This window comes from Pelophylax lessonae (genome assembly GCF_965119305.1).
Source record: "Pelophylax lessonae genome assembly, chromosome: 13".
Lineage (NCBI taxonomy): Eukaryota > Metazoa > Chordata > Amphibia > Anura > Ranidae > Pelophylax > Pelophylax lessonae.
The window spans coordinates 172861834-172875659 of NC_138780.1; the positions used below are offsets into that span (position 1 = coordinate 172861834).

General features: G+C 45.0%; 1 protein-coding gene across 1 annotated transcript in view; it reads right to left on the minus strand.

Moving 5' to 3' along the window:
• Positions 1–1666: 1666 nt before the first annotated feature.
• NIN (ninein) overlaps positions 1667–13826 on the minus strand; it is a gene marked incomplete at its 3' end in the record, with an annotated part of 222156 nt that continues 209996 nt past the window's right edge. Inside the window, exons 29-30 of the mRNA XM_082242636.1 lie at positions 6995–7108; positions 1667–1882 (exon numbers count right to left, since the gene is read on the minus strand). Coding sequence (XP_082098762.1) covers positions 1667–1882; positions 6995–7108 — 330 coding nt within the window. The remainder of the gene's footprint in view (positions 1883–6994; positions 7109–13826) is intronic.

The window sequence follows — 13826 nt, forward strand, 5'->3', positions numbered from 1 at the left end:
AGACTTTCTTATTGTCAATAAATTCCATACAAATTACCTAGTTACAGAAAATAATACTTGGTTCTGTATTCTCTAAAAGGGGCAGTACTGGGAGGTGGGTAGGGGATGTAACCAAGGGACAGTGCTCAGAGGTGGGTAGCGGGTAGAGACAAAGGGTGACTCGGAAGGGAGGAGTTCCTGCACCTATTCTCTGAGGGAAAAAAAAGCCCTGAGTATACCTAAACCTTTCGTTTTTATTTTAAACTGAATGGATTGTTTTACAAGGTGATCATTTAAAATCACTTTGAGATCTTTGTTCAACAAACTCATTTCAGGGGCTCAAACTGGCCCACGCCATCAGGGCTTGATATAAAGGAAATCACAAGGGCTGCAACCGCTAGCTGCTAATTGTCCCACCTTTACCTTATTCAATATAATAATAATCCCCTCCCCCCACACTTTCATTGACTTTCAGAATTCAACTTTCCCATTTCTCCATTTATAGATGGATCCTTGACGAAGGCAGGATTGAGCCCCTGAAACATGTTGGCCATACAGACTATTTTTGGGGAAAAAATTTTGGACTTCAACACTAAGAGCTCATGCACACAGGATGTTTTTGCAGCTGCTTTTAGTGGCGCCCTGTGTGTTTTTTTTTTTTTTTTTTTTTTTTTTGTTTTTACTGCCTCTGAACTCCCCTTTAATGCAAGTCTGTGTGTCCATGCACACACAAACTTTCAGAGGAGTTTGGAGGCATAAGCGTTTAGGGGCAGTTAAAAAAAAAAAAACTGCCTGTGCTTCTTGGATCAGAGGCTGTTTGGTTACAAAAATGCAAAACGCCAGGAGACGCGGCTTAAAGCTTGTTAGAGCATTTAGCTGAATTTCCGGTCATTTTGTGTTTTTATAGCCGAACCGCCTCTGCTCCAGGATGCGAAGGCAGTTACAGTAAAGGGAGTGTTTTTTATTGTAAAACCGCTAACGCGGAAAAATGCTCAAACACCATTAAAAACGCGGCTATAAGCTTGTTTTTGACGCTGCTTTTTTCTGACCGCAGTGCTGGCGTTTTTTAAGTCCTTAGGTGTGGTGCTGCTGTTCTTACCTCCTTACTCCAGCAGCTTTAATTACTGCAGTCTCAGTTTTCTGATGAATCGGAGCTCATTATTTTAGGCAGAGAGAGCGTTCACAGTGGATGTAGCGCTGTGTAAAATGGCCAGCAGGTACTACGTTTTTTTTTTTTAATTAGGCAGGGTTACTTGTCCAGCAAGTGGTTTGAGGCAAATGTCTTACTATATTGCTTGATTTGTGTATTTACATCAACTATATCCAGAGGGGAAAAAAAATACAGTTCATAAGCAAAAAAAAGTTTTCCATTGAGGTGGAAAAATTCCAACTCCAGAATCTAAAAAAAAATAAAGACACCAATAAATATGGCAGTGATATTTGGGTAACATTGCACTTCTGCGGCAGTTGAAGTGTACCTGTCCTCTAAATATCAGGAACAAAAAGGTTTTGCGGGCAAATATTTTTTGAGAATGCATCTTCTCAGGCTGACCTGGCAGGTTGATGTAGAGATGTGGTTTTCAATAGAGTGGGAACGAAGTCAGACTGTAGTGCATAGTTCTTGTTGAGAAGTTCTAAGGCAGTTGTCCATAAATGAGCGCAGCAATTCCTAAACCATGAGGTCCGCCTAGGCTGTGCGCTGGTGGGAGCGTCCGGCCCCTGGGCTGTTCGGGGTTAGGTCCCTCACCATCTTGCTCAGTCCAGAGATTTTCTCTTCCAGCAAGTAATTCTTTTTATTTGTGGTTTGCTGTCTTTGCTCACTCAGCTCCAAAGCTTTGAGCAGCTGTGAGTTTTCAACATAGAGGTCTTTAATCTTGGTTTCTGCCATAGAGTTCCTGGTGACCTAGAAAACAGATTGGTACATTGATTATTTACCAGTTTTGTATTAAAATTGATCCAAACCCAATCCTTACAGTTTGGTTTAGGCAACATGTTATAGCGGAACAGAACCCATAGGTGGGGACCAAGGCTCTAGCCACCATGCTCTAATGGCACTTTTCCACTGCAAGTACCGGCTCGGCTCTACTCGGCCCTGCTTGCTTTTCCACTGCTGGTACTGCATGGTATAGTGTCGGAACGGTTCGGTACGGTACGGTATAGGTTTGCTTTTCCACTAAAGTAGTACTAAAGTTAAGTGGGTGGGATAACAACGGGGTGGGTGGGATTCTCTGACCAATCAGTGGCTAGTAGTGACTGCATGCAAAGGATTGTGGGATATGGTACCAGTTTGGTACCTGTTGGAACCACAATCAAGTAGGTACTGTTTTTTTCAGAGCCGTACCGTACCGTTCGGTTCCATGCAGTGGAAAAGCAAACCTATACCGAACCGTTCCGACCCTATACCATGCGGTACCAGCAGTGGAAAAGCACAAAAGCGTGCCGAACCGGTACGGTTCCATGCATTGGAAAAGCGCCATTAGTTTCGTACCTCCCAACGTTTTGAGATGGGAACATACTACCAAAAGTATGTAGGCATCGGACACACCTCCTGCCATGTCCCCTTAACCACTTGCCTACAAGTGCACTTTCACCCCCTTCCTGCCCAGGCCAATTTTCAGCTTTCAACGCTCTCACAATTTGAATGACAATTGCTACACTGTACCCATATGACATTTTTTATCATTTTTTTCACACAAATAGAGCTTTCTTTTGGTGGTATTTAATGACCTCTGGGTTTTTTATTTCTTACAAAAAAAAAAACAGAAAATTTTGAAAAAAAAATTTTCTCCTTCACTGATGTGCGCTGATGAGGTGGCATTGATGGGCACTGATGAGGTGGCACTGATATGCTGCACTAATGAGCACTGAGAGGCGGCACTGATGGACAGCACCATCAGTGCCCACACTCAGTGCCCATAGTACTGCCAGTCAGTGCCTAGATGAACAGGCACTGACTGGCAGCACTATGGGCACTGATGGCAGGCAGTTATGGCATTTTATTTCACTCTTGTGTAATCAGGGCACTGGTGATCAGTGCCCTGATTACATTTCTCTGTGTCCCCTATGAGGAGGAGCCGCTGATCGGCTCTCCTCGCCTCACACACTGACAGTGTGAGCCGTGGAGAGCCGAATAATGGCACTTCCTCATTTACATGTGACCGGCTGTGATTGGACACAGCCGATCACATGGGTAAAGAGTCATGTCATTGACTCTTTACCAAGATTGGGATCGCGCCGTGTCCTAGCAACACGGCGCGGTCACGATCGCAGCTCCGCACGCCCCCGGGGGGCGCGTGAGAGAGGCTGTTCAGGTGTGCCGTCATATGACGGCATCCCAGGATAATAGCTACACTGCTCCGCTGTCATTTGAAGGCGGGCAGGTAGTAAGTGGTTAAAGGAGAATTATACAAATAAAATTATTAACTATACCCACAAGGGTTTTTTTTTTTTTTCACTACCTTACTAACTTTTGAAATTTACAAATGAAGAAATTGGATGAAAGGTTTAGTGCTGGGAAACACTTTTTGAAAGATAAAAATTGCATTTTATATACAACTATATAGATCAGACTAAAATGAAGGACAAATGAGGAGGAAAGAGGGACTTTGTTCTAAATCAGGGACAGTTGGTAGCTATGCAGCATATATACACATTACATTATGGTACATTTAGCCATAGCGTGTTCTCCAGTGATCCAATGTCTTTGATCTTCCTTATGTACCCAACGTTATCTTTGCCCAATCTTCTGGGTCTGGAGTCCTATGCCTGGTTTACACCTGTGCATTTTCAGTTTTGCAAAAACACACTACAGTCCATTTAATAGGGTTTTTTATGGGTCTTGTACACATCTATGCATCTTATGGAAAGAGCCAGGGACCAGCAGGTTGTGTTTTTGGTTCCATGGAATTCAATGGGTTAAAAATGTGTATTACAAAACACAAAATGCACCTGGAATATGTACTGTATCAACTGCAACCTGCATAGGTGTGAACCATGCCTAAGCCATCTTGATTTGCCAGACCAGGCTGGCGTAACATTATAAGTGCATAAAATGCAGGCTGCAAAGGATGTAGTCCCTCAGAGCTCTCTTAAAATGTAACTCCACTTTTTGTTTCTGAAGAAATCACGGTTTTTCTGTGTCCATGTGCATTGTGAATCTGTATGGGAGTGGTTTCATAATTATCAACCAACTGCTGCACCTGCAGGGCGCTAATGAGGAAAATTGCAGGGTCTGCATCCCTTTAAACTCCCAAAGAGAAAAAGTGACCGCACTCAGAAATTAATGAACTCATGAGTAAGCGACCTACAGAGTCGTGAAACATGTCAACCGCGTCCATGTCTGTTCGATGCACCGTTGTCTTTTATGAATGGGAATAAACACTTCAAGTTCATTCATTTCTGAGTGCGGTCACTTTTTCTCTTTGGAAGTTTGATCACTGGACGGCGGATCTGACCAGCACCTGGATATCTGTGCCTCACCTGAGCGGCTTTCCCTGTGTTGCTTGAATGATCTCTGCATCCCTTTAGACTTGATTTCCTATTGGGAGTATCTCACCAAAAAATTGGATTTTTGCACTTACTGTAAAATGCATTTCTCTGTCGTTGGACACAGTGCTTCATAAATCATAACTAGTGGGATGTCCAAAAGCAGTACCAAAAGGAAAACGTTTCAAGGCTAAACATAAGAGCCCTTAACCGGGTCCCACGAGCCCTGTCTGAAAAATAAAGAAAAAAACAACCCTCAAGATGGGACAGCCCCCCTAAACAGCAGCCTGCAAAACTTTGCAGCCAAAAGAAGCATCCGCAGATGCCAAAGTATCCACCGACGACCAAGTGGCCGCCTTGCAAACGTGCAATATTGAAGCCTGATGACAAAAGTCCCAAGGATCACTCGGTGCCCAAATAGAATGCGCCGTGACAGGGAAAAGTGGAACCTGACCTTTAATGGAATAGGCCTGAGTCACCGTCTGTCTGATCCTTCTGGAGAGGGTAGCTGAAGAAGCAGCCAGCCCTTTTTCTTGATCCGTCCGTAACCACAAAAAGCGAGTCTGACCTCCGAAAAGACTCAGTAGCTGCCAGATAAACCTGAATCGCACAAACCTCATCCAAGGTATGCAATGCAAATTCCTTGGGATGAGCTGGATTGGGACACAAGGAAGGCAACACAATTTCCTCATTTAAATGGAAGTCAGAGACAACTTTAGGAAGGAATAATGGACAGAGACGAATGATGGACCACTAAATAGGGATCCTGACAGGATAATGCCACCAATTCCGATACCCTGCGGGCTGAGGTAATAGCCACCAAGAATGGAACCTTCTGGGATAACGTAGGCAAGGGAATCTCCCGAATATTCTCAAATGGAGGTTTCTGGAGAACCGAAAGTACTAAATTTAAATCCCATGGCGGCCAAATAGACCTTACAGGTGGAGCCACGTGTCAAACCCCCTGAAAGAAGTTACGGACTAAAGAGTGCGTGGCTAGGGCTCTCTGTAAGAAGATTACCAGGGCAGACACCTGGCCCTTGATGGTACTCAAGGCCAACATCTGATCAATGCCCTGTTGAAGAAAGGTTAAGATTTGAGCCACAGAAAAGGATCAAGGATGAGCGCCAATCGACTCACACCAAGAAATGTACACTTTCCTCGTAGGATAGTATATCTTACTTTCTCGCCTTCACCATAGTAGGGATCACTGATCCAGACAGACCTCTATCCCTCAGTACCTGGCTTTCAACTGCTAATCCATTAGAACCAGCGACTGTAAAGCAGGATGGTAGACCAGCCTTGGGGACAACTGGTCTTCTCTGAGAGGAAGCCCCCCAAAGGGATGTTTACAGCCACCAGGATGATTGGAAGATCCTAGCTCTTGATTCTTAGCAGGATCTGCGGAAGAAGCCTTAGCCGAGGATGATAATAGCCTTACCGCGGCCCTTGGGACGCCTGCGGAGTCTATCAGAGGACTCCATGACCTCGTCACAAACCTTGGTATCCTTCTGTGGAGCCAAACCTGCTAAAGGTGCTGCATGTAAGACTGTACAAACAGAATTGTCTTGAAGGTGGATAACACCAGACTCAGAACCTGTATGCAAAAATGGGAGAGAGAACTATCTGTGTGACAGCAGCCAGTGAATCACGGCCTGTGATCCCTGAGGTTTGTGCAGAAGAAGGACCACCGTGGTCAAAAATAGAATCAGACCTAAGTAAATCAATTCCCTGGACAGGGATAGGGGGGTCCTTGGGTAGTTCAGACATCACCTGACTCTTTGGAGGAATTAAATCTGCACAAGGAGATTCAGGACCTAAAAACATGAAAAGGACAAGCTTTGTCCCCCATTCTGGGTATCCCCAAAAGCAACATTTTGCAGATCTCCTTGATGCTCAGCAAAGTCCCCGGGGCCAGAAACCAGCGAAGATGTCCCCCCCACCCTAATAATAGGTGAGGGAAGACCTTCATGCTGAAGGAGTCTTGTCTGCTGGTCCGGGGAAGCTAGCTCGAGGTCTATCCGACCAAGGTTGCTTAGAACCTCATGGGGAGGATTTAAAAGATCTATTTCCCTTATTCTCTATCCCAGAAGCACAAAAGAGGCTCGTTCGCTTTCCTTGACCGTGGCAGCAAGGTACTCTTAACCCCCCCCCCCCGTGATACCCTTAATGATGTCATCCAGGGTAGCCCCAAACAAGCACTCATTTGTGTGTTGACACATTGCACATCATGGTCTATCATTTTGTTTTTGCAACAGGCTTCATCAGATTCTGCCTTTCCGGATGACAGCCTAGAGCTGGTAGCTCATAATTCTGGTGACCCCTTCATCCTGCCATTTTGCCTTTTAGAAGACCTGTTAGGTGACACTTTAAACTCATCCTATGCAATCTGTTCACACGCAGAGCAGACTTAGATGTTGAGTTGATGTAGCCTTCTCAGTAATGTAGTCCCACGTGTGCAAGGGGAAAAAAATGGGCTAGCTTCAGATGTGGGGTTAGGGTTTCTATTTTTCGGGCAGACTGAAATTACCTGTTCCTTTAGCTGATTTACTTTTTCCTGAAGAAGCAGCTTTACAATTCTGAGTTTCTGCTCTACGTCAATCATGCGAGCTTCCATTTTCCACAGCAGCTTTTCCTGGTCACCCTGTACAAGAGACATGCGTTATACAATACAGACAGCACCAAAAGGATCAGCCCAGCCACTGCTCATATTAAGGATTTTTGGTAAGTACAGGTTCGTACAGTCTTGGCTTGGCTTTTACCTACCTGTCTGGAATCCTGCATGGTGAGCATTCACTGTTCTGCATTGTCTAGTGATTAACAGAGCCAGGATGTGCCCTCACTTCATATCAGACAATATATATATATATATATATATATATATATATATATATAAGAGAGAGAGAGAGAGATGCATATGGATCCACTGCTGTTCCCTACATGACTGCTAGTGTTGTAATCTTATCCACTGAGATTTTTTTTTTTCTTTTTTTCCAATTGCCTTTGTACATCACTTTCTACCTTGGCTGATTTAGTTTCAAGCTCCCTATTGGTTAGTGAGGCTGCCCTTTAGAATAATTGGGACTAACATGGAGGCTCCTAAGGCCATATGCATAGGAACAAGACTGACTTTTAGGCCTGATTCACACCGATGCAGGTTGCAATTTGCATTTTCCAGGTGCATTTTGCGTTTTTCAATAAACGTTTTCGATCCATTGAAGTCTATGGAACCAATAACCAGAAAAAAAGCACTAAAAAATGCATAGGTGTGAAAGAGCCCTAAGGGCTGGCTTAGGGCTCTTTCACACAGACGGGCAGAGGGTGGTACAGCTTCAGTTTTATCACACAGCTAATTTCTACTATTGCAGGCGGAAGGGGCTTTACACATGCCATGCCTGCGATCAGTGGTGGAACTACCAAGGGTGCAGCACTTGCGACTGGGCCCTGGTATTGTGGGGGGGGGGGGCCCAAAATACCGGTCTGTGCACCAACGGCAGGGTTGCTGGCTGCAGTAGTAAGCAGAGTGTCGGTACATTCTCTCTTACACTGATCAGAGCTAGAAGCAGTGACAGCTGATCGTTTCGCCCCCCCCCCCCTCACACTGACAGGACAGGACGGGGGGGAGGGGAGAGAGAGAGAGAGAGCAAGATCTACTCTTCCTCCTCCCCCTCCCGCCCCTGTCCTCCTGTGTGTGCCCGCAGTCAGGCCTCCAATCAGATTGGAGTGTGGACGGGGAAGATAGTGAGTTCACTATCCATCCATTCACCCCCTCCCTTCTCTTTCCCTCCTCTAAATCAGCACAATAATGTATCGGGTCTTGTTAAACACCCACATGTATATGTAACGTAATGGGGGGGGGGGGGGGAATCCTGCCTATTTTGCTTTTGAGGATGAATGTCCAACAAATTTATTTTTTTCCCAATTTTGTGTAGATGTATTTGTTCTTTTTTTTTTTTTCAATAATGTAAAGGGACCTCAGATTTAAGGGGTGCTCTGCAGACTCTGTTGTTGGGGCTTTGGTGAGCAGAGACCCCCTTTACACCAGAGTCCACAGCATTCCCCTTTACATCAGAGCACCCCCTTAAATCGGGTTTCCTAGAGCACCCCCTTCCATCAGAGACTCTTCCATCTGCAGACTCTGATGTAAGGGGGGCTCTGTGGACTGTGATATAAGGAGGGCTCTTCAGACTCTGATATATGGGGGACTCTCTGGACTCCCATGTAGGGTACTCTGGGAACCCTGATTAAACGGGAATCCTAGGAACTATGAAGTATGTGGGGGCTCTGGTTACCAGAGACCCCCTAATATCAGAGTTCCCCTTTACACCAGAGTCATCAGAGTTCTCAGTGTTCCTCCTTAAATCAGAGTCTCCAGAGTTTTCTCTTACATCAGAGTTTGCAGAGCCCCCCCTTACAGTGTAAAGGAAATTCTGTGAGTTCAGATGTAAAGGGGAGCTCTTTGGATTCAGATGTAAAGGGAAAACTCTGCGAGTTCAGATGTAAAGGGGAACACTGAGGGAACTCAACTCTGTGGATTCAGATGTAAAGGGGATCTCTGTAGATTCTGATGTAAGGGAGGACTCTTGTCAAATCCATATGATTAGAAATGTTATTTAACGACAAAATATATGTATAGTGTACACAACCACAAAATTTGCTGTGTGCCACTAAAGTGTTCATGTTTGGCATGAAGAAAAGGTGGCAACGCTATCCAAGACAGCATGAAGGGTCCCACTGCAGAACATGTGAAAGGGTCCTACTGCCCCGGAATCAGTGGGAAGGGCCTAGGTTCTGAGGGAAGGCTCTGGGACCAGAGGTCAGGGGGGCTCTTCATGTTTTTTGCACCGAGGCCCGGAAGGTTGTAGTTACGCCACTGCCTGCGATGCTTTGACTGGCGGTCAAACGCACCTATTTAAAATCCCCCTAGGGGGACCTGCTTGGTAGGAACTGAAGAAGTCCCCACCTTGGACATTATACATATAGGGGGACAGGGCCTTGGGTGTAACGTCATCCCGCGACCATCTTACTATCGAGCTAAAAGCAGGCATATGTGCGTTTGAGCTAGCACTGGCAGCAGTACTCTTTTTGTAATTGCAATATTAATTTTTTATAATGGAGAGCATTAGAACTCATGTGCTTCCCTTTCCATATACCTCTGCTGTTCCTGAGTGTCTGAGGACTTGTGTATCCCATTGTGAGGCTAAAGGAGTGAGGATTTGCCAAGCGTCTATCAGAGCATTCTCCTGGAGGTGAACACAACTTGCTTTGACCTTCTGGTAATGCAGGGGTTATGGTCTTGAGGTGAGCGGCCAATTTATATGGGTGGTGGAGATGTTGAGCACTTTTATTATTTGGATTACAGTGTCACAGTGGTGACTGAACTTTATATTTTACACAATTTTTGGATTGTCAAAATAATTTGTTGTACACTCTATATTTTGAATACATCTGTATAGCACAGGGGTATTGAAATACAATTCATGAAGGTCCAGTCCGTAAAATTTTCTTCCAGCCGAGGTCCGAATCATATGTTTGGCTCAATGGCACCTCTGCACAATGGGCATGCATCTTTACAAGTGCCACGGTACCATGCAGCTTGGTACAAGGCAATTTAAAAAAAAAAAAATAAAAAAGTCAGGAATTTATTCTTCTGCTTATAAGGCAGCCCACTGAAATAAATGGGCCACCTACATGCACAACTCAACCTAGCCTCAGATTCTTCACATCACTATAATTATTACATCAGTGTTCTCAGTCCCCCTGCACATCACTCTCCTTCACATTACAGTCCGCAGACCCCCACCCCCTTTCACATTCTTGTCTGCGGCCCCCCATTTTATATCACCCCCTACTTCAAATTGCAGTTCTCAGCCCCATTCCCCATCACCCCCTGCCATCACATTTTTGTCCTCACCCCCTTTATAAAACTGTCCTAATCCGCTTTATAGCACCCCCCCTTTACATAACTGTCCCCCCCCCCTTTACAGCACCCTTTTCACATAAATGTTCTCACCCCTTTATAGCACCCCCTTTACATAAGTTACCCCTCCCCCCCCTTATAACACCCACTTTATAACACTGTCACCCCCCCCTCTTCAAAAAACTGTCCTCCCCCCCCCCCCATAGCACCCCCTTCACATAACTGTCCTCACCCATTTTATTGCACCCCTCTTCATATAACTGTCCGCACCCCCTTTACATCAGCAGTGCCCTCTTCCCTGTCCTACCTTACACAGGGCACAGCAGCTGACATTAGAAGAAGTGCAGCAAAGGGATGGACATAGGGCGGGACTTGCCCCAGGTAACTGATTGGTTGCTAGAACTGCCCTGTATTCTAGCAACCAGTTAACTGGGCCAGCCCCCACCCTCCGTGCATCGCTGTGCTGCTCCTCTAATTTTTTTTTTTAATCAATGCATTACATGCATTAACCACTTTAATACAGGGCACTTCCCTCCCTTCCTGCCCAGGCCAATTTTCCCCTTTTAGCGCTGTTGCATTTTGAATGACAATTGCGTGGTCATGCAACACTGTACCTACACCAAATTTATGTCATTTTCCCCCCACAAATAGAGATTTCTTTTGGTGGTATTTGATCACCTGTGCGATTTTTACTTTTTGCTAAACAAATAAAAAAAGACCGAAAAGTTTGAAAAAAAAAAAAAAAGTTTTTTTGTTTGTTATACAATTTTGTAAATAAATAAGTTTTTTCCTGCACTGATGAGCACTGATGGGGTGGCACTGATAGGTGGCACAGATATGCAGCATTGGTGGGCACTGATAGGTGGCACTGACGGGCACTGATAGGTGGCACTGGTGGGCAATAATGGGCACTGGTGGGCGACACTAAAGGATGGCAATGATGGGCACTTGTGGGCAGCACTGATAGGGAGGACACTGGTGGGCATCACTGATGGGGAGGGCAATGGGGGGCTCCCTGAGCCCTGATTGCCATCCCTGGTGGCCATAGTGGGCATCCCTGGTGGATCTAGTGGCATCCCCCCCCCCCCCCCGAGGGTCTGCACTGGTAATCAATGATCTGATTACCAGTGCCGACCCCCCCCCGTCAGGGGAGCCGCCGATCAGCGCTCCTTTACTCGTGCCTGTCAGGCACGAACTAAGGAAAGCCGATCAACGGCTGTTCCTATTTACTATGTGACCAGCCGTGATTGGACACGGCTGATCACATGGTAAAGAGCCTCCGTCAGAGGCTCTTTACCGAGATCGGAGATGCAGGGTGTCAGACTGACACCTCGCATCACCGATCGCCGCTCTGCGCGCCCCCGGGGGGCGCCCAGAGCTGTGTTATGCTGCCGCCGTCATATGACGTCCGGTCAGGATAACACAACCACATTCCCGCCGTCAATTTGTAATAGGGCGGGCGGGAAGTGGTTAACATAAAAAGCCTCCCCAGCACCCTCCCCCATACTTACCCTGAGGTCTATCGGCCGTCCTGATTGGCTGAGACACAGCAGTGACACCATTGGCTCCCCCAGCTGTCAGTCAGTTAACCAAACAGCAGCTCCATGTCTGAATGGACATGCTGGGCTCAGGTGCCCCCAAAGCAAGCTGCTTGCTGTGGTGACAGTCAACAGGGAGGGGCCAGAAGCACCAAAGAGGGACCCGAGAAGAGGATTGGGGCTGCTCTGTGCAAAACCAACTGCACAGAGCAGGTAAGTATAACATGTTATATATATATATATATATATATATATATATATATATATATATATATAAAAACACTTTACAATCACTTTAATGCCTTCATTAATGTGGAATAATTAAGGCCTGTTATGATTCCTACTGATCTAAATCTACCAGAATCCCATTCCTTCTAGGGTTATAATAGTTTTATGAAAAGTATGCATTTTGCCTTAGATGTGATCATAGAGGGGTGACTGAAAACAGAACTGATGCACTGTTCAGTATACATTTTTTTTTTTAATTGTACAGAGAAGTTGTATTTTATCATTTAACCTAACTTGTGTGCCTATGCCAGTTATTATATAGATCCCTGTGCAGCCTCTGGGATCATAGACCTAACTTTGTATTAAGCTTTGGTTTTCTTTCTTTGAGATAATTCAAACTTCATGGTTTCAAATACTGTAAGCTTGCAATTTCATTTGTTTGGCTTCTGCATGCTGCAGAATAGAACCCTTGTATCTGCAAGTAAGCAATGAGCCTTCAGTTGATGTCCCTTGCAGAGTTAGATATACAGCTCTGTAATCCGCCAACCCATGCAGATTTTAGAGCTGTAGGTCTGAATTAACAGGGGGATATGCAATAACTCTGCTCTGTGACGCCACTGCTTACACACCTACAGCAAGGGTCCTTCCGTGCAGCATGCTGGCAGGAGACTGGCTTTTCTATGCTGGGTGTGGCTGCTATCTAAAGAAATGGAACTAAAGCCTGGTACATACAATGAGATTATCGGATGTATAATTGTCCGTGTTTTTTTTTTTTTTTCTGCATGCTAGTCTTATATCGAAAATGAAGATTACTCAACTTACAAAAATTCTCACACAGCAGAATACAACTTGGGAAGTAATGTAATGTGTATAGGTAGGTATAATTGGGGGTTACAGCCCCCCTGCTCTGTCCATTTTTAGCTGTCAATTGACAAAGCAATGGTGGGAGGTGGAGATTTTGGCATTTGACAGCTGAATGATGAGAATCAATCTAGATTCTGGCCGAGGGTAGTCTCAAGTCTGACAGAGAGAAGAGGCTACTTTTACATTGCAGGCTTTGGCTCCATGGAGACCCATTTTGCAAATGCCAAGTGTAGCCAGCTTTAAAATTTCTGGTGATTTAGGTTGAAAGTGGCTTACCAGCAGCTTTCTGTACTTTTGTTAATGGGACTATATGACAAGCTTGGGGGGGGAGTGGGTGGATTTACTAAAAAACGGTGCACCCAGACTCTAGTGCATCTGTGCATAGTATCAATTCAGCTTCTAACTTCCACTTGCTCAATTAACCACTTTACCACCGGAGGATTTTGCTGTCTTACGTCTGGGCCACTTTTTGCGATTCGGCGCTGTGCGACTTTAACTGACAATTGCGTAGTCGTGCGATGCCATACCCAAACAAAATTTACGTCCTTTTTTTCCCACAAACAGAGCTTTCTTTTGGTGGTATTTGATCACCTGTGCGATTTTTACTTTTTGCGCTATAAACAAAAAATATTTTTAACTTTTTTATATGAAATTCCCCCCAAAAAAAATTTAAAAATCAAATTTTTTTTAGCCAATTTGTTTTCTGCTACCTACGTTTGGTAAAAAAAAAAAAATCACAATAAGCGTATTTTGATTGGTTTGCTCAAAAGTTATTGCGTTTACTAACTAAGGGAAAGATGTCATTTTTGGTG